Source organism: Leucoraja erinacea, chromosome 29 (genome assembly GCF_028641065.1).
Source record: "Leucoraja erinacea ecotype New England chromosome 29, Leri_hhj_1, whole genome shotgun sequence".
Lineage (NCBI taxonomy): Eukaryota > Metazoa > Chordata > Chondrichthyes > Rajiformes > Rajidae > Leucoraja > Leucoraja erinaceus.
The window spans coordinates 16807696-16829309 of record NC_073405.1 but is presented as its reverse complement, the minus strand read 5'-3'; the positions used below and the strand labels follow the sequence as shown (position 1 = coordinate 16829309).

The following is a 21614-nucleotide window of genomic DNA, read 5'->3' as shown; positions in this document are numbered from 1 at the left end:
TTGCATTGTAAGGAGAGGCTGGACTCTCCCCTGGAACACAGGAGGCTGAGTGATGACCTTTAAAGTTTACAAAATTATGAGGGGCATAGATAAGGACAATCTTTCTCCCAGAGTGGAGACCAAAACTAGAGGGCATAGTTTTAAGGTGAAAGGAAAGAGATTTAAAAGAGACTTGAGGGGTAATCTCATCATATAAAGGCTAGTGCATAATAGAACAAGGTGTCAGAGGCAACTACTATGGCAATCTTTAAAAAATATTTAGACAAGTACATTGATCGGAATTGTTTAGAGGGACATTGGCAAAATGCACGCAGATTGGACTATTTCAATTATAAAATCAGGTCAGCAAGGATTGTATTGTATGACGCTAATGTAAAATATTTAATGAAATACATATTTTTACAAACTTTGGACATTTACACTAGGTGTTCGCTTGTGGTACTATAGATTCGAAACTAACGCAGTCATAATTGCTCCATTTTTCCACAACAGTCATTTTAGGCTATTCCCTGAGTGTAGTTTACAGTGAGTTTGAAGGACCGCAACTTAAACGTTGTTTGAATAAAACTTTACATTAAGATTCATCAAATGGATGCAAAATAACGTTTAAAATTATTAAGCGACATGGTAAAGTCACGCTCAATTAATGTTTTATTTCTCAACTATAATTATGTTTGGAACTTACTCTGATACTGAACATAAAACAGTGTCTGATATTTTCAGAAAAATCTCAGAGCTGTATTCGAAAACTCGGAGAATATCCTACCCAACCGTTCAGAATTCCCAACAGCATCCGGTTCACTAGATGTTTGCCGTACTCTTCGCCCCGACCCGACTTGCCGGAGCATCAATTCCCACGGGCTCTCATTTAATGTACCGGGTCTCAGGTGCCCACGCCCCCTTTAAACTTACGGAATTCACAGATAAATTGTGATACTCTTGTGAATTAAAAACGTTTTGGGGTAATGATATCGAATAACACCCAATATTGCGGATGAGCGGCTATTAGGGCACCACCCAGAGTGTGCCGGATTTCCGGAGTTTTGCTGTTGGCGAACGGATTGTCGTGTTTCCAACATTGCAATACCCCATTGTGCACTGCATTGACACATAGGTAATTCTCCCCCTCAGGAAGACGACGGCCTCTTTCTTTTTTTCACCCCTCCCCAAAACAACTGGGGAAGAGACTTTGGCGGGAAATTTAAGAACAGAAAAAGAACCGGTTCTGAGCATGCTCAGTAACGGGATGAGGGACGCTCAGCCCGAAGCACCTTCAGGTAGAATACTATATATTTTTTTTTAAATGAAAACCGGAACTCATTCAAATCCCTGCTACCCTCAAGATGTGACCGCTGGCTCTGCTCCGACACCGACAACTGCGTGAGCACGCTGACCCTGTTACCTTGGCCGCGCTTTGTTCCGCCATTTTTGGTTCCCGTCTCTTCCCTGAGAACCTGCTCCCCAAGTGAGCCCCGCGCAGACTCATTCCCCGCCGGCCGAGGAGCCAATCAGGTGGTGGCGGCGGCGCTCGTGCACGTGCACCGGTTGCCAACGATCGCGGCGGTTTAAAGGAGAACCGCGAGACGGGGTTGTGAGGTCACGCGCACTGTTTCGGTGCACCCATCGGACAAGGACCGTGTGGCGACACAAAAAACTACAGTTGCTGGTTTACTACAACAACAAAAAATAGGCAAGAGTGATGGTGAGTGGAGAAAGTCAGCGGGTCAGGCAACATCCCACCCTCGAAGGCATCTATTAGAGGCGCTCTCTCAAAAAAAGGCAGCCAATGTCATCGTGGACCCATACCACGCTCTTTTCATTCCTGTCATTGGGAAGAAGGTATAGGAGTCTGAAAATGGTAACGTCCACGTTCAGGAACAGCTTCTTCCCAATATCGAGCAGGTTATGAATGCCAATTCACTATGAACTTAAATTAAACTGTGAACTAAACTGCCTGGGTTGCAGTTTTTTTTGTTTTTGCACACTTGGGTTTTTTATCATCATAGTTTTTTTTCTGTTAGTTTATATATGTTACCTATTCAGTATGTTGTGCTGCTGCAAGTAAGAACTTTATTCTGTTTTGGTTCAGGACCCTTCTTCAGACAGCATGGTCGTCCTTTACTGGTATTTCTGGTACGTCGGTTCTCAATGTAAACTTGAACTTCCAGCTAATGATATTGGATCCCTCAGAACTTAATCACAAATTCAATAAAATCAGAAGATAAAACTAGGGTAGGATGTATGACTTTGAAAGAGGATTTAATTGGTCAATCTGATTTCATTAACCCAGAATCTAATTACACTTAATCTGAAATTGATATTTAAATTTGACTAAACTAAAGATTGCTTTGAATTAACTATTCATTTCAGTATAAAATTATATGATATATTTGCTATAAAAGTTTCCTACGTATTTACCATCGCAGTAGCATTATAATGATAACGTCTTACATCAACTCTACTTTACATTGGGCCAATATTTTATTTTTTAAATATTCAGTGGAATATAAAATTACTTTTAATATGTGTTTTCCCAATTTATCCTTAAATTTCCTATTTTACTGAAAATGAGTAATTTTCATTATGTGAATGAGAATTTGATTTTAAAATGGGATATAAACTATTGTAGCTGCACACAAATAAGTTTGTTTCTATCAAAATCCAAAGGTTGACTTGGCCTGTTTCTGTGCTCTATGACTGAGTGTACATATCAGATGAGCCATTAATTACAGTATTTGTACCATAATAATTTGGTTTCTCCATGACTCACAAGATAAATAAAATCATTTTGTACAATACAGTTAATTCACCATCTGTTAGATTGCAGAAAAACTTGTTTCTTGTTTTGGCATAGGAAGCTATTCTCTAAATTCTTAAGTGTCTTTACCAATTACACAATTTTTTAACCTAAAAAGTGGATCACTATTCTTGATGAGTCCTATGAAATGTCCAATTTTTCAATAGACAATAGGTGCAGGAGAAGGCCATTCGGCCCTTCGAGCCAGCACCGCTGATCATCCCCAATCAGTACCCTGTTCCTGCCTTCTCCCCATATCCCCTGACTCCGCTATCTTTAAGAGCCCTATTTAGCTCTCTCTTAAAAGTATCCAGAAAACTGGGCTCCACTGCCCTCTGAGGCAGAGAATTCCACAGACTCACAACTCTGTTCTAAATGGCTTACCCCTTATTCTTAAACTGTGGCCCCTAGTTCTGGACTTCCCCAACATCGGGAACATGTTTCCTGCCTCTAGCGTCTCCAAACCCTTAACAATCTTATATGTTTCAATAAGATCCCCTCTCATCCTTCTAAACTCCAGAGTGTAGAAGCCCAGCCGTTCCATTCTCTCAGCATATGACAGCCCCGCCATCCTGGGAATTAACCTTGTAAACCTACACTGCACTCCCTCAATAGCAAGAATGTCCTTCCTCAAATTAGGGGACCAAAACTGCACACAATACTCCAGGTGTGGTCTCACTAGGGCCCTGTACAACTGCAGAAGGACCTCTTTGCTCCTATACTCGACTCCTCTTGTTATAAAGGCCAACATGCCATTTGCTTTCTTCACTGCCCTGCATGCTTACTGAAGAAGGGTTTTGGCCCAAAACATTACCTATTTCCTTCGTTCCATAGATGCTGCTGCACCCGCTGAGTTTCTCCAGCATGTTTGTGTACCTGCTTACTTTCATAGACTGATGAACAAGGACCCCCCAGGTCCCGTTGTACTTCCCCTTTTCCCAACTTGACGCCATTTAGATAGTAATCTGCCTTCCTGTTTTCATTATCAAAAGGATTGATATGCAAATCCAAACGAAGGAAACCTGAAGGTACTGATACCTTCAATATCACCTTCCCAGCCCCCCCTCTCCTGATTCCAATTATTTTTAAGGATCTCTTCTAATCCTCTGGCCACTCACCTGGCTAGCCATCCTGACCCAATTCTCCAGGCATTGATCTACATCTGCCAGTCTTCCTTCACCTCATCAAACTCATCCTTTGATCTTCGGTAACTTACTTTCAACCATTAAAAACAAATGCTTTCAGTATTGGCTAAGCCATTATAGCCTCAACCTTGCAGCAAGGTACCACTACGGAAATGCCCATTGACATCTGGATGCAAACATTATTTAGTGCACCATTTGTATACATTAGAATTTGAAAGAACAATAGCACCAGGTAAATAGGTCTCTGGCAGGTAACTATCAACCAACACTCATCTACATTGTTCACAGCTGGAAAACATTGACAGTAAATCTCTCATGTCTATTATAATAAGTGCAAGTCTCTGACTCCCAGGTAGAGGTTGTCTTGGATTAAGCTGTGGCATACGAGTCACATCTCTTGTCTCATTGGTCATTCGTTCAATTAATCATTTTTTATGTAAGGCAGTAGTGCAGCTCATCTGGACAAATTACATAAGATTTCAAACCAAAGAATCCCCTGAGGAGAGTGCTATCTCTTCATTCCAAAGGTGAGCTTTGGGAACATACATCATGGCACATATCAAAGCTGATAACTGTGCCTTTTAAGACCCCGTTATGGGTTTTGCAGATATTCACACTTGGAAACAACCAGTTACATGTCAGAGTCGTAGCTGTAATGCCCCCTGAAAGCAGCTTCAGGATCATCTCAAAGCGATGCAATCTCCATACTGTGACTGAATATTATTACCTCTCAATCAACCAAACAGTAAATCTCTCAAGTGTTGGACTTACCAGTGTATGGATGTATATTAATAATTCCCATTACCAGGAACCCAACTTCCATAGTTGACAGAAATTCCTCCTTTTAAAACAGCTAGAGTTCTATTGGCTTCACTTTGAGTTCATCTTTCAATCCTAATTAGTTGCAGAAATGTGTGCATGTATGTGTTCCTGGTTTGGCAGTTTAATCTCATCAAAAAGTGAAACAATCCACATCTGAATGTAGCTCAACCTCGACACCATGAAGATATGAGCTGGTAATTGGCAAATAACATTTTTATAACATCAGTTTTAGATAACGACGGTCTCCAACAAGAGAATCTACCTTTGACATATGTTTAAATTACCAGATCTCTCACCATCAATACCGTATATGTTCACGATTGACATGGAATTCATCTTATCTATAGAAACACTGGCTCAGAAGATCACAGAAGTTGAGCATCCTACTGCAAATGACCCACCTCCTGACATTCTAAAGCCTTTTCATCAATAAAGCACAAGTCAGGAGTGTGACAGAATACTCCCCACTAATGGATGTGTGCAGCTCCAGCACTCAAGCAGCTCAACACTATTCTGGACAAAGCAGTCCACTTATTGATATCCCATCGACCATCCTAAATGTTAATTCCTTTCTCCATCAGTTAACAGTGGTTGCCATTATATCCTAGTGGTATAATAAAAAAACATTGTAATACTCACTCACCTGGGTTTCTCCAATTGCATCTACCTGACTTGAAGGGACTTGCATTAGGATGCAAGTCCATGCAAGAAGAACAATGATTCAAGTGCTTGGCAACAAACTCAACATTGCACACTATCCTGACTTGGAAACATAATCAGTTACTTCATCGTCGCTAGCTCCAAATATTGGAATTTCTTATCCATCAACACAAAAGAGTAACTTCACCAGAGGGAATTGTGGTAGTTCAAGGCGGGGCTTACCAACTATTCCCGGGACATTTAGAGATAGGCAATGAATGCTTGCCTTGTTAATTATGTTTTGATCCCAAAAAAATGTGCATAACCACAATGCTATTAGTGATAGATATATGTCACAGAAATCCATTTCCCTGGGTTAAGAATTCAGCAACCTGCCTCCCCAAAAATAATATAGCATACCTACTGGCCCTGCAGCTTAAATCAGCAGTTGATAATCTTGTGCGCATTAATCAATTTGGGGTCACAAGGATGCTTGACAGATGCTGTAATGTATATTTTTGTTGTGTTGACTGCATCGTTTTGACATAAAACTTTGTGTTTAAATGGCTTAATCAAAGGAAAATATAGTGAAACAGTTCCTTGGGGATTCAATGAAGCCGGAGCACTGAAAAATCATTAACCATGCAGGGATAGACAGGAAGGATATCTATGCAGTGTTGATTTAACACTTTTTATTTAGGTCAGGAGAATGTGTAACCCAGTATGTGTACAGAGGGATTGAAACAGCCCTTTTACCCATTTGACCCTCTTGGTCATAAGATTTTATAGCATTTGTTTTTAAATTACATACATTCTATTATTTATTTTTGTTGATATGCCATTTATATCATATTTACAACTAGAAGAGTTCATGTATTTGAACGGGATCTGAATAGTTGTTCATTTGGGTCGGAGTAAAAAAATCAATCCCATGTAGTGTCAAAGACTTCAAACATTTGAGGAATATGAAGGATGCAGGAATGCTATTTTATCCCGACACAATATCAATATGAGAAAAAATAATAAAGAGTGATTATTTAAAATCTGCTATTACCCAGGCATTGTGGTCGTATTGGTAATGGTGGCTTGGGACAAAGATATTTTGCAACTACATCTGGTGACACAGATGGACTCAGTAACTGATTAACTAATTGTTCCTGAGCTACATATGTACCACACGAAGCTACTTACCCCGATCATTTTCAAACTGTAGGTTGAATAGGACTTCAATGTTTTGAAATGTGATATTTATATAGGCTTTTAGTTACCCATTTCAGAAGAATCAGGGTTTAAACGGGCTAACAGGAATCAATGCATTACTGAGAAAGTGATGCAGATTACACATTTTCCTTCTTTAAGCTAAACCAAAGCTATAAATCACAATGGATGCCCTATTCACAGGAACATGTCTGCAATATATGCATACAAGGCAGACAAAGTTAGCTAACGGCGAAGCGTTCAATGCTGACTTAAAGCAAAAGCTAACCCTTTGCAGTTCAACATTAACCTCACACAACTAAAAAGTTCAGCATCAAGAACAAAATCTCAATCGCCATTTAAAAGTAATCAATAATTTTTATAGGTTGCTGTTGATTGATTTACAATTCTATGTATGTGCTTTCAATGATTACTTCAATTAAAAGGGAATATTGTGATGAGTACTCAAGATTCAGCTCTAATCAGGTGCTTTCAGGCAAGGGTGCATTTGGAGACACTCCAAAATACAGCATGACTGAGAAGATAAGACAAGGCTACATAAAGTAAGACAAAGGGTGAAAAATAGAGAGAGGGGCTGTCAAAAGGAAATTACATTTATGTACAATGTTTGGGGAGCAATTTTCTACTCTATAATCATTGATTAACAAGAATCATTAGTCTTCTAGATGTCTGTTTTGATCTATTTTTCGATGAAACTCGCCCCCAGTAGAAGTTGCAGGGGCCGCGGTGCATTTTTGAAAATGCAGGGGCAGGGCGATCACTGATCACCGGCCTCGGGGGTACCTGGCGAGGGAGCGATGTGACCCAGCGGGGGGAGGGTGTGGGAGAGGAATTTTTGAAATTTGATGTATTAAAATTATGTTTTATTGCATTGTAGAAGTATGATTTAAATATTTTTTGTTTGAAGTATTTTTAAGATAATGTAGAGCTTACATGAGAGATAGGTGCTGGAGATTATTATTTTATTATTGCTCGACCTCCAAAAACTAGGGGATAATAAAACAGGCTATCCCCCACCTCAAAAAATGGGGGAATATATCCCCCACAAAAGTGCGAGGGGATATATCCCCCACCTACCTGGGACACCGGGTACCAGATATCAGGGGAACCGGTTACCGGGTAATCCGGGCGACAGGTCACTGAGGTACTGGTTATCGGGCACCTGAGCCCGCTCCGTATATCGCTGTTTCCGGGCGTGTATATGGACGGGGTGACGGCAGGACTGCCCCAGGAGCGGAGCTCAGGGTCAGTGAGACAGGGTACTCATGACCCGGGGGAGGGCAGAACGCCCCGGGTGGGTGGGGTACGCCGTGGTGGGGGGGGGGGAAGAGGGGTATTGGGGCGGGAGGGTGGTGTTGGGTAAGAGGGGTTGTGTTGCACTGGAGATGTTGACATGCACGGAGGTATGGTTGGCACTAATATTGCTGCTGGGGTTGATGGATGCAGTGGATGGCGGCCATTTGGCCCATTGAGCCTAGCCCGTCTATTTGAATGAGCACCCTCTTATCTTTTACCTTGTGTAGGGACTGCAGATGCTTGTCTAATACCGAAAATAGAAACAAAATGCTTTAGTAACTCAGTGGATCAGGCAGCATCTCTGAAGAAGGGTCCCGATTCGAAACGATACGTCACCCAGTCATTTTCTCCAGAGATGCTGCCTTACTCCAGCATTTTGTGTCTATCTTCCCTCTTGCCTTGCCCTTCCTCGCATACTTTTACAAAGTTTCCCCTTCAGTGCAAGGCCCAGCCCTCTTTGTGAAGGGTCTCCTGAAGTGCTGTCTCTCCACTCTCTGCCAATTGCCTCTGTGATCACCGAGGGTCATGTTGTACGTCTCTTGGAACTTCTCCTTGTTTGTTCCACCACAGGATTGTGAACATGCTGTCAGTCTCCTACTCTCTCTCTCTCTCCCCCCCCCCCTCCCCCCTCAATATAAATGGCCTGAGAGTCTACGCATGACTGAGACCTTTCACCCATTCTGGCTTCCCATTCTTGACATCCTTCCTGGTGTGAGACCAAAGCTGACCCTGGAATATATCCGGGGTTAGCCAGTGTTTGACATGGCAGCTCTCTGTTTTTTTGTCCCTGATCCTCTATAAATAGGAGCAGGAAGGTTGGGTTGTTCAGCAGCGTTCTCCATTAGTCCGACCCCTTGACCTCGTGCCTTCAGACCCTGCAGTGCATTCCTCCCGTCACTCGCTTCCACACGGCTCCGTGTGTGAGTGTGGGAAGCCTCCTCTCCTCTCAAGCTGTTGGGACAACCCCAAGATCGCCAGCGTCATCACATGTGCACTCTGATGGTGAGGGACAGCGCCCCTATGTAGTCCTGGACTTTCTTACCTTTGTAAATAAATATCACGCAAGTTCACCCTACTGCGAGTGTTCGTGTGGTCACTGCCGAACCCGCGTCCCACCCTCCATAACCCCACCTTGAACATAATGCGTAGACATTGATGTTGGCGAAGATGCCTGGCTGTGTAAAACCCAAGGATCTTCGTCGTTACAAGGAATTGAACCTTGTATGTGTGGAAGCCAGATCTGCAGGACTCACCGTGTTCTAAGAACAGTGAGTACTCAACGGGGCCAGGGGTACATGGATACTGGATGCTGTCATCGTCAAAGATGGAGCAGATGCAGTTGTGGATGTCTCCGTTCATTTCGAGAACAACTTCAATTGGGGGCAGGTTTCATCGTGAAACCGAACAAATGCAGACATCTAGAAGAGACTGTTAAGGACACGTGCAGTGGCCACAGTCTCATTTATCAAATTTGTTGTTCTTTGCTGTTCAAGTTCTTGGGAATCCGGAATTATAAACATTTTATAGCACGAGCCTCAAAGACTGCCTTGGTAGAAACTTAATATTTTAACATTTACTTATGGATCAATAGTTGATTTTTATAAATATATTAAAAGATTTGTGGACATCCAGTTTATATGTTTAATCATTTTTGTCCAGTATGCAACTCCATTTTTTGATGGTATAATTTGGGGAAATGATTGAGAAAATTGCTGAGAGAACTGGGTCCAGTGGCAGATGAAAGTGGGATTTCCTGTTTGCGTGATGATACTCGTAGAGGTAAGGCCCACAATAATATTCAAGAGAGAAAATCATTATAGTAAAATGTGAAACAAAAATTCGATCATATTTATGGGAGAGAATACATTTGCATTTGAGTAACACTGTACAAGGCCCATCAGTTCAGCTGTCCATTGCACATTTCGTACAATCATCACCCAAAGTCAAAATTACCTGCAAGATGTTCTGGAAACAAGTTGTATTACATATTTTACACAAACTGAACCTAAATCAGCACTGTATGATTACAGATTTAAAATTTTTGCTCCATTGTTCACATAACTTTACACTCACTCGACATCTTGCAAGTGGATCAGAAGATTCTAGACTATGACTCAAGTTACGAAGACGTTCTCGCCGCCTTCTCTGGCTCAAGCGTACACTCTCTCGACGCCTCAGAATTCGCTCAAAATCATGTAAATCGATAGTCTCTCTATTTTTTTCCAGTTGATCAGCTGTATCCTCAACAGTGGAAGACTCAGCATTGTTACTGTTAGGAAGGCTTTCGAGTTGTCCCCCTTGGTTCAACTGCAAAATCTCTGAATTAGTTTCACGTTGTTCCATTTCATTTGCAGTATCCTGTAATGGACATTGATTTTGTGATGGTTCCACTCTCTCTGCTTCACTTCTAGAAGCACGAAGACGCTGACGACGTCTTCGTTGTCGTAAACGATTACCCAGTCTAATTCGTATGATTGTATCCTCTGGTTCTTCTCTTTCTATCTGGAAAACAGATACTTCAACTTCCACATGTTCTTCTGCACCAGATGGAATCTCTTGATCTGAAGACATTGAGGCATCCATTCTGAAAACTGTTTATTGAAAGAGATATTAGGAGCTCTGAACAAAATCAAGATTGAGTTTACAAAATAACCTGCACAGCAGAAACTCTCAAAGTCCACAGGCAGTACAAAAATATGCAAATAGCAATAGAAGCAAACATTAACATCCTGGACTGAATAATATGCAGGACAGTGCCAGAGATATAATTAAACATATAAAGTTGACCCAGAATTTTATGATAAAAAAGTCGACAGAGAAATTAGAGCCTGAAGTTAATATGGCCCCATAGCAGAAGCGTCCACGTCGTGGGGCTGGAAACTGAAAGTATCCTGAGCTAATTCTGCTACCACCATCATCTACTGGGACAAGTGATGGCTTCCACTGATTGTCGCCAGATGCTTGCGTCCTTTTTAGGACGAACGATGACAGCAAGGTCAACATTTGTAGCAAGATGGACACGAAAGAAGAATAAAGTTAATATGATCAAGATGAAGTAAATGGATCAGATGTACCATAGGTTACACCATAGTTTTTGAGAATATTCATTAGCTTTTATCTTATTTCATAAAAATCAATGACTCTTCCAGTAAATCACCCGTAATCACATAGAAGATATTTTAAAAAGCAACACACAGACATTTGAGAATCTAGCAAGGAAGAATAAGTAGCATACTTTAACAAACTAAGGTAAATGTATCGAACACAAAACACATTTGAAAAGTGTTTTATAAGGCACCATTAGAAGTTTTTGGGGTAAACAAAATATGACAATATTAATAGAAAATTAATTATTGGCTGATAAACAGAACAAGAATAAATTACAATTTTAACCAGGAAATACAAACCTACAGGTATCTCATTGGGATCGGCATTGGGGACTGGTACATAAAAGACAAAATCAAAATTTGTATAATAAAATTAGTGTCAAAATGTAAGAGGACAATTACTTCGTAGAAATAAGTTGAAATTTAATGCAGAAAATATTTTGGTAAGAATCATGGGATGTACACTAAAGAGGAGAACAGATGCCAAAGCATTAAGATTCAGTTAAATAATTCAAAAATTGGAAAACTAGTAGTAGAATAAATTAAATATTAGCTTCAATAAATTAGTAAGTCAACTACAAAAGCGAAATTATATTTGTTTAAACGATGCAAAGATAATTTAATATTGATATTTACAGGAATCTGGGTGTTTTTGGCAAGAAACTAAGAAAGTTAACATGCAGGTAAAGCAAGCAATTAAAAAGGCATATGGAATGGTGGCCTTTATTGCAATTGGTCTTGAGTATGAGTAATGAAGTCTTGCTATAATTACAAGGCTTTGGTGAGAACACACCCAAAATATCAACACAATATACTAGTCTTAATGGGCACACAATAAAAGCTCAGTAGATTGATCCACAGGATGAAGAAATTGAATGGTTATGCATAATGGTCCTTTAACTCTTAACTTTAGAGGAATGCGAGGTGACTTTTTGAAACTTAGAATTTGCTTCGGGGCTGACAGGTTGAATGCTTTGTTATTTTTTTTCCTGTGAGAGGGAACTTGGCATTCAATATGTTTGATGACTGTAATTCTTTGTAATTCTCATTGGAAATAATTAGTCATCAAGCATATTGAATGCTGAAATAGATTTATGAACATGACTATTTATATTTTGGATTGAGCAGGACATTGGAGGTAAACTCACAGGTCGCATCAGCCATGATCTTTGAGGCTTGAGTAGCCATATGGCAACACCTGCTCCTAAATCTGATGCAGGCTAATTTTGAACTAATCGCAATTTGAATATTATATCCATTTTGGAAACACAGCTTTGGAAATAATGTCTGAGCTATAGGAAAGTTGAAAAAGAGATTCACTGCAATCTCCATAGGGTGTTGAGACATATATCATGAGAAATTATAGTTCCTTTTAAATACATCAATGAGCTAGAAGAGTCTGAAAGTTTTTCAAGTTACTGAATATCCCGTACCCGAATTATTCAATCTATTACTCTCTTATGGAATTTTGAGGAAAAGTCATTAGAATAGAGACAAGGTTTGATAAATCACAACTTCTTCACAAACTTACAAAAGTTATCATCACTTACAACAAACTATATACTCCCTTGGCATGAGCATTTATCTTCATCTAATTTTTTACTCACATTACAAAATAAACTGTGCATGATTGAGTCATCACATAGAAACATAGAAAATAAGTACAGGAGTAGGCCATTCGGCCCTTCGAGCCTGCACCGCCATTCAATATGATCATGGCTGATCGTCCAACTCAGTATCCCATACCTGCCTTCTCTCCATACCCCCTGATCCCTTTAGCCATAAGGGCCACATCTAACTCCCTCTTAAATATAGCCAATGAACTGGCCTCAACTACCTTCTGTGGCAGAGAATTCCACAGATTCACCACTCTCTGTGTAAAAAATGATTTTCTCATCTCGGTCCTAAAAGACTTCCCTCTTATCCTTAAACTGTGATCCCTTGTTCTGGATCACACTTCATCCCTAGCTATATTAACTCTATTTCAAGACTACTTGTATCCTCCTCTGTTCCAACAACAACCCTTTCATTACAGAAATATTAATTGCCAGCTACATTGTTATCAATTTTCTTGGGTTATTATGTCACACACTATTGAAAAAACATATTCCAAAATTGTGGGAAACAAGCAGGTCTTGTACAAGCATATTTCTCTTTTAGATGTTTTTCCAATTAATTAAATTCAAAATCCTTGTCCTTCTCTTCAAATTTCTTCAATAGTTTGATCTATTCCAGGTCTGCAACTTCTTCCAGACTTATCACAATAGCCAGAACACTTTTCAGCCGTTTTAGACTATGCTGTCTGAAATTTCCTCTCAAAAGTATTCCAGTGTGTTATTATTCTTTTCACTATCTATCTATAACTCCTCAACTCTCTCTTTCTCTTGCCTTGTGTTGCACTGACTCTTCTTTATAGTTTGGTACTTCCATTCCTCTCATTCCTCAATCTCTCATGAATACCTAGTTTAGAGCTACAGTATCCATCCTTAATCTATTCCATTTAGCTCAGTAATGATGGCACACAAAAGCCTGTCCACTCGCAGGTATAATAGATAATTTTCTCCACTGTAAAGTGACTGCACTTTCGAAGTACTACAATGGCTGTAAAGTGTTTTGATGCATTTAAAGATTTTAAATGGCACAATAATAATATCTTTTTAATGCACAAATATCAAGGACTATCAGTGTGTTTTACTCCAAGAGCATGATTACTTGTTCAGATAGATGTAAGTAGGCACATGTTGCCATCTAGAATACTCAGTGAAAACACACAGAGTCACTACATCCAGTGAATAAATGTAAGCGATTCGGGATAGTCAGCCAGAGAACAGTTTTGATTGTCAAATGCACCAGCAGAGTTAATGGAAAAGAGCAAACCATGTCAACATTGAAGAACAAATCAAAAGGCAGTAAGGAGCGAGTAAAAAAGATTAAAATGGTATAATCATACAGAAAGACACAAAGGATTAATCCACCATTAAAATCAACACCACCCAAACCTGCTCTGGAGTACACAAATCTAGGCTAATACTTCAGGAGGGAATGAGACATCAATTGAAAAAGTTCACTTAGAAACAGACAAAGACAACAGTTAAGACCATTCAAAGCTTTAATTCTAACGTCGGATGGGTGTGATTTTAGAGACCCAGAGGCAACAGTGTGCGTCTGAGTTCTCCAGCAACACACAAAGAAATACCAGAAAACCGTGGTTAATATACCCCCAGACTCAGTATCAATTGCATGAGGTAATGTCCCAGGAAACATCAGCCACCTCCAAATATGGAGTTGTTTTTCAATCTCTGCCAAAAGCTAGCCATTCCAATCAAAGATCTTTGGTTCCAATGGCCTTAGCTGTACCCCACCGGCCCCTTCTTATCTGATTAAACTATTCAACTCAGCTAAAAAAAACCTTGCCATGATATTCGGCCAAGTGTCCCACAATGCAATAGCAATTGCCTTTTTACAACAGGAAAGCTTAAATATGACAGCAACCGATAATAGTAATTAACTCTTTCACAAACAGAGCTCGCACTCTGCCTAATGGTACTTATGTGAAAGTGAAAGACTTAATGGCATTATTTTAAAGAGCAGGTGATCATCTCTCATATCATTGCTAACATTTATTTCTTAATTAGGATCACGAAAACAGGTTATCTAGTCAGAATTTTAATATTTACGGACAAGCTATGAGCAAATTAGCTGTGACAGTTCTTACAATATTAACACTTCAATAAATGGTGACTTGGCTAGAAGTACCTTGGGAAGTTCTGAAAGGCACCACTTGAGATTGCAGTACTGTTTATACAGCACACCATTGCATTAAGGTAGCTCAGTATTTCACACAATCGTGTCACTGGATGTGATATTATGCAAGTTAATTAACACTTCAATATTTTTGGAGGGATAAATTGTCATAGCTGCTGCCTTCATGATGATAATGAGCTGATAATTGCCCATTCAGACAAGTACTAAAAATCTCTTAGCACTATTGGAAAATGGGCTGGGGATAATTCAGGGTTCAACAAATATCACCATTAGAAAATAAAGCTTGAAATGTTTTGAGAAGTGTCGAAAGGCACCACTTGACTTAAAGCACTTTTTTTAAAATTGGAGATCTGTGTATTCTTACATAATGTTAGCATGGATATACCTTGAAAGCAGAAAGAGAAAATGCTCCACAATTTATGTTAAGATGCGCAAAATATTAAAATGAACTAAAAACTACCAGAATCAAATGTGTAATGTGTGTGCACATATTGTCTTTCAAAATAATAACTGCGCAATTATTTCATGGAAATGTTAACAGCAACTGCCGACCAGCGTGGAAATTATAGGATAATTACTGCCATACATGAATCCATTCTCTGCTCTTAACATTTGTGTTTACACAATAGGCTGTTAAGCATACTTTCAAATAATTGGCAGACACCTTGTTGTCAATATAGAGTTAATTCATATTTAAATGGCCTCATTTACAGGGAAAGATATGAATGATACCACAAATCAGCAATAAAATTAACTAGTAGTTAATCGTTTCACTGTAGTTGGCTGAAACACAAGGAGAACTATTACCATGTACATCCAACAGTGCTAAGCAGTTTTTTTCTGTTCAGCTATTTCATTCAGCTGTCAGCTGAGATTTTGTGTTCAAGTCCTAGGATAGACCTTCAACCCATGAACTTCCAACATGGGTTTAGTGTTATTCTTTGATCACGACTGATATTAATGTATACTACATTGTCACAGGTGCTATCTCAGGTTAGCCAAAATTCTGAAGCGGAGGAGCTGACTGACATCAACAAAGACTGACTTCTGTGCAGAAATAATTAATTTAGTGTGAAATGCTTTAGGGAATCCCGTATATGTGAAATGCGATGTATTTCAGAATTCAGATGCTTTGTGCGAAATGTTATTGATTGATTGGAATTCGAAGAACTGCAGTTCTTGGCACCAGATTGGCCCTGCTGCAAAGTATAACTAATGGAATACGATTATGTCCCACCACAATCATGTTTTCATAAAAAAAAGTAAATAATTAAACCTTTTCACCAAATCAAACTGAGTTGCACAAATGTATAAACATCAAACAATCTGAAATTTAATATAAAAACCAAATATTAAAAAGTCAATCAAATAGGTCAGACATCATTCCTGGAAATAGACACATAAAGCTGGAGTAACTCAGCAGGACAGGCAGCATCTCTGGAGAGAAGGAATGGGTTGTAGCGGCACCTAGTGGTGAAGCTGGGTATTCAGAACCCTCGTCATTGGTCGGGACTGTCACGTGACCGGGGGTTTGTTCGCGGGCTTTACAGTATGTTCAGTAGCTAGTGCTCCTCATGACGACAGGATCTTAGATCGTTTATTCCTGACCAAGTACACATGTAGTTCAGGTGTTGTTTCGTTACTAAAGAACATTTTGCTCTACCTGCCTGGTGTCGCTACATTGGTGACTCCATCGATCCGAAAGTTTCTCAGATTCATTATTATGAACACCGCCGAGAAACTCGACACCAACCCGGCCCAGCAAAATGCCGTTTGGCTAAAACTACCCGTTTTCTGGGCAGTGCAACCTCATGTGCGTTTCAACACACCGAGGCCCAATTTCAAATTCGGCAAATTGTCGCGGATTCGACTAAATATTTCTATGTGGCCGGTGCGCTGAACCAAGAAATCGCCGCCCGATTGCTTCCTTACCTTCAACATCCACCTGCTGACAATAAGTATGAGGGCCTCAAGGCACTGCTGCTGCGTACTTTCGGGCTCAGCTGCCGCGATCCCGCCACATGGACGGCCTTGGTGACTGCAAGCCGTCTGTACCGCTCGCTCGGCGAGTTGCAGGGAGTCGGCGAAGTCGCTACCGGCGAGGAGCAGGTGGATATCGTCGGGCATCTGCTCGAGGAATGCCTGCTCGAAAAGCAGACAAGGCTGGTGACCGTCCATCAGCGAAATAATTTTCGCTCATCAGTACAGACGACTTATGGTCACCAGCCTTGTCAGACGCGGACGATGCGTACGCTCAAATTCTGGCCGAATTCCCTGAAATCCTGACCCCCCGGTTTAAATTGGCCAACCCCAGACACGGTGTCATGCACCACATCCCCACCACCGGCCCTTAGCTCCATGCACGGGCGCCAGGCTCCCGCCTGACAAGCTGCGGCTTGCCAAGGAGGAATTCCAGTGCATGGAGATGAGTATTGTGCGGCGCTCCGACAGCCCATGGGCCTCCCCACTCCAAATGGTCCCCAAGTCGTCCGGCGGGCAGAGACCGTGCGGGGACTACCGCCGCCTCAACAACGCCACAACTGCTGACTGCTACCCCGTCCCTGGGAGAAGGCAGGAACGGGGTACTGATTGGGGATGATCAGCCATGATCACATTGTATGGCAGTGCTAGTTCGAAGGGCCAAATGGCCTACTCCTGCACATATTGTCTATTGTCTATTGTCCCGCACATACAGGATTTCACAGCCCATTTGGACGGGGCTAAATATTTTTCTAAAATTGATCTGGTGCGAGGATACCACCAGATCCCTGTCCACCCCGATGATGTGCCTAAGACCGCCATTATTACTCCTTTTGGACTGTACGAATGGTTGCTGATGCCATTTGGCCTCCAAAATGCCGTCCAAGCCTTTCAGCGGCTTATGGACATGGTCGCCCGGGGATTCGTATTTTTGTTCATCTATCTCGATAACATTCTGGTCGCCAGTCGCTCCCGCCAGGAGCACCTCAGGGACCATGGCCTTGCTATTAATCCCGCCAAATGCCAGTTCGGCCTTGACTCCATTTCATTTCTCAGCCATCATTTTACCCAACAGGGCGCAACCGGGTGGAGGCTATTCGGCAGTTTCCCCGGCCAGCCACAGTGAAAGGGTTTCAAGAGTTCATGGGCATGATTAATGTTTATCATCGTTTTGTCCCAGCGGCGGCCCAGGTTATGTGACCTTTGTTCCAGTGTCTGGCAAGCAAACAGCGGGACCTGGTTTCGGATGCGGAAACCACGGCCGCGTTTGACGGGGCCAAGGAGGCACTGGCCAATGCCACTATGCTCGTTCATACGCGGGCTACTGTCCCTACTGCCCTCACCGTAGACGCTTCTGACACCACCGTTGGGGGGGTCCTTGAACAGTTCATTGACGGTCGCTGGAAGCCACTGGCCTTTTTCAGCCGGCACCTGCACCCCCCCCAAGCTGAATTACAGGGCGTTTGACCGCGAGCTCCTGGCCTTCAACTTGGCTGTCCGGCATTTCCGGTATTTCCTGGAGGGCAGACCCTTCACGGCCTTCACCGACTACAAGCCCCTCACTTTCGCCTTTGCGAAAGTGTCTGATCCCCGGTCAGCACGCCAACAACGGCATTTGGCTTTCCTATTGGAGTTCACCACCTGTATCCAGCACGTGGGGGGTAAGCATAACCAGGTCGCTGACGCCTTATCTCGCCCTGCCATTAATGCTGTTCTGACTTTAGCTCTGGGGATTGACTATTCTGTCCTGGCCGCTGCGCAACAGGACGGAGATGAGATGCTTCCCTATCGCACCGCCGTTTCGGGTTTGATACTGGAGGATGTCGCACTAGGGCCCTCGGGTGTTACTGTCCTCTGTGATGTCTCCATGAGGCAACCCTGACCTATCGTCCCTACTGTTTGGCGACGTCGCATTTTCGATTCAGTCCACGGCTTAGCCCACCCTTCTATCCATGCAACTACTGCGTTGGTGGTGGCCAAGTTCGTCTGGCATGGCCTCCGCAAGCAGGTCGGTGCCTGGGCCAGGGCCTGCATCCCCTGCCAGACTTCGAAGGTCCAGCACCACGTGCGCGCGCCTCTGCAGGATTTTGTCGACCCTCAGCACCGATTCGACCACATCCACGTCGACCTTGTGGGTTCCCTACCGCCGTCCCGAGGTGTCATCCACCTGCTCACCATTGTGGACCATTTCACGCGGTGGCCTGAGGCCATTCCACTTCCTGACACCTCTGCCGCGACATGCACGAGCTCTCACTGCCCACTGGGATGCTCGTTTCGGCGTTCCCGCCGACATCTCCTCAGTGCCTAGTGGTCGGCCATGGCCCAGCTGCTCGGCGCTCAGCTGCACCACACTATGGTGCGTCATCCTGGCATGGTAGAGCGTTTCCACTGGCACCTGAAGTCCTCCTTGAAGGCACGGCTCACGGGGTCTGATTGGTTGGACGAATTGCCGTGGGGTTTGCTGGGACTCCGCACGGCCCAGAAGGAAGATTTGGCCAAGAGTTGATTTATGGCTCCCCGCTTAAAGTACCCGGCGATTTTATCCCAGCGGGACGGGAGCAGCAGGAACCCTCTTTGTCTGTGCTGGCGCACCTCCGTGAGCAAGTGGGCAATCTGGCTCCAGCCCCGACCTCTCGCCATGAGGTTGCCCCTTCCTATGTCCCACCTGCCCTCAAAGACTACCAATTTGTTTTTCTTTGCAGGGACTCACACCGGTCTCAGCTGCAGCGCCCTTACAAGGGTCCTTTCCGGGTGTTGCAACCTGGCGCCGTGATTTTCGTTCTGGATGTCGGGGGCCGACAGGAGGTTGGTTCGGTGGCCCGCCTTAAGCCAGCCCACCTCGATGTCGACCGTTGGTGGCCCAGCCCAGTCGTAGAGGTCGACCGCCGGCCCTCCCGCCGCCTTTGCCTGTTGTGCCTGTTCTCCCTGTGTCCACGCGGTCTGGCCCCCGTATTCGGACTCCCGCTCGTTTTCTTCATCTAGTGGTGAAGCTGGGTATTCAGAACCCTCATCATTGGTCGGGACTGTCATGTGGCTGGGGGTTCTTTCGCGGGCTTTTCAGTATGTTCAGTAGCTAGTGCTCCTCACAACGACAGGAACTTAGATCGTTTATTGCTGGCCAAGTACATGTGTAGTTTGTGTGTTGTTTCGTTAATAAAAATAATTTCGCTCTACCTGCCTGGTCTCGCAACAGGCCTTGATGTGAACAGATAAATGTCATCAACCTTAAACATCTGAAGAAGGGTTTCGGCCGAAACGTTGCCTATTTCCATCACTCCATAGATGCTGCTGCACCCGCTGAGTTTCTCCAGCTTTTTTGTGAACCTTAAACATTAATTTTGTGTTTGACTCCACACAGATCTGACGAATACCTCCACTATTTTCATTTAGTTTTAATTTAATGTCCAGCATCTGCAAGGTTTATTTTACTTTTTGATAAATTATTGCCTGATACATTTATAGTACAAATATTCAAACCAATTAACTCACAAATTTGTCTTCAAAATAATACTTTACTGAGGTCAATTATTTTACAGGTGCTTAGTCTTTCGCGTCACTTTTTTTGAAGGTGTCAGCACAACTGTCCACTAACCATGGTAGCCAGACAAGACCATTTAAGGTAGACAAAAGTGCTGGAGAAACTCAGCGGGTGCAGCAGCATCTATGGAGCGAAGGCAATAGGCAACGTTTCAGGCTGAAACCCTTCTTCAGACGACCACCCCTCATCAGTCTAAAGAAGGCTTGCCTATTTCCTTCGCCCCATAGATGCTGCTGCACCCGCTGAGTTTCTCCAGCACATTTGTCTAACCTTCGATTTTCCAGCATCTGCAGTTCCTTCTTAAAGACCATTTAACTGCCCACTTCTCTTCAAGCTCGGTGCACAAGAGCTCACACAAGATTCAATACATTAGTCAATAGGTACCCGAGAACAAGTTTGATTTGACCTTTTTCTCAGTAAGGTACCGACCCGTATTCCCGCCGACATTGTCCAGATGGGACCTGGAGAAATCTATCCACTTAGTTTCACATCCGTTCTGTAAAATTGCTCATGGGCAGTCATCTGAGTATCAGGCGATGGAAGTTACACCAAAACTCCAATATCATAATGAAATATGCACACGATGTGACTGGAGGATGATAATTTCAATAACAACTGTAAAAAAATGTGAGGATGGCGAAAAGACAGACATTTTTTATTACGGTAGCAGTGGAACGGGTTGGCGGGCGGAGTTATTTTCCGGAGGCCTTTTATATCAGACAATGTTTACAAGCCAATTAACCTACAAACCTGTACGTCTTTGGAATGTGGGAGGGAACCGAAGATTTCGGGTAGAAGGTACAAACTCCGTACAGGCAGCACCCGTAGTCGGGATCGAACCCGGGTCTCCAGTGCTGCATTTTGCTGTAAGGCAGCAACTCTACCGTGACTGCGATATTATAAGCCCTTGCTGGCCCTCTGGAACCATCAGCAGAATTTACACTGACGTCGGAGCAGCAAAAGCAGTCGGAGATCCGAGAACCTCGCACCTCCTGTCAGGAGCGGCGCCAGGACGCTGGCAGGCCCCACAGTGACCTAGTCGCCCGAACTTTCTGAGCGCGGGATGGGGAGCTTTAATTTTGGGGAACATTGCGGATGAGCGAGAGCAGGGAGCGGATTTAAATGTTAAATCGTTCTCTTACGGTTTTTTCATGTGTAGGTTGCCGGCCAGCCAGCCGCTATGCCCGGGGAGTCTATCCGTGGTCGCAGCGCCGCCCAGTAACGGGGAGGGGAGGGGAGCGTCCCCGGGCGGCCGGAGGCCTGCAACTACAGCGTGCCACGCTAATGTTGACATAGGGGCTGAACAT

General features: G+C 42.9%; 2 protein-coding genes and 1 long non-coding RNA gene across 8 annotated transcripts in view; 1 reads left to right on the top strand and 2 right to left on the bottom strand.

The window, feature by feature from the left end:
- LOC129711245 (E3 SUMO-protein ligase PIAS4-like) overlaps positions 1-21535 on the bottom strand; it is a 64369-nt gene extending 42834 nt beyond the window's left edge. The window contains exons 1-2 of one of the 3 annotated variants that reach the window (XM_055658767.1): positions 21450-21475; positions 9991-10501 (exon numbers count right to left, since the gene is read on the bottom strand). In XM_055658767.1, coding sequence (XP_055514742.1) covers positions 9991-10501; positions 21450-21460 — 522 coding nt within the window. In that variant the 5' untranslated portion in view covers positions 21461-21475. Of the gene's footprint in view, positions 1-685; positions 716-9990; positions 10502-21449 lie in introns of those variants that run through there. The other 2 variants (XM_055658766.1, XM_055658764.1) reach the window with 2 other exon arrangements.
- The window catches only part of LOC129711242 (elongation factor 2), a 523480-nt gene that overhangs the window by 62590 nt on the left and 439276 nt on the right, over positions 1-21614 (bottom strand). The gene's annotated exons all lie outside the window — the stretch shown is intronic.
- LOC129711251 (uncharacterized) lies at positions 1313-5403 on the top strand. Of its 3 annotated transcripts, none has more exons than XR_008725796.1 (2): positions 1313-1702; positions 5112-5403. It is a non-coding gene; the product is annotated as an uncharacterized LOC129711251 (long non-coding RNA). The 3 variants fall into 3 exon arrangements; XR_008725794.1 differs by having other exon boundaries at positions 5052-5403; XR_008725795.1 differs by lacking the exon at positions 5112-5403 and adding an exon at positions 2090-2227.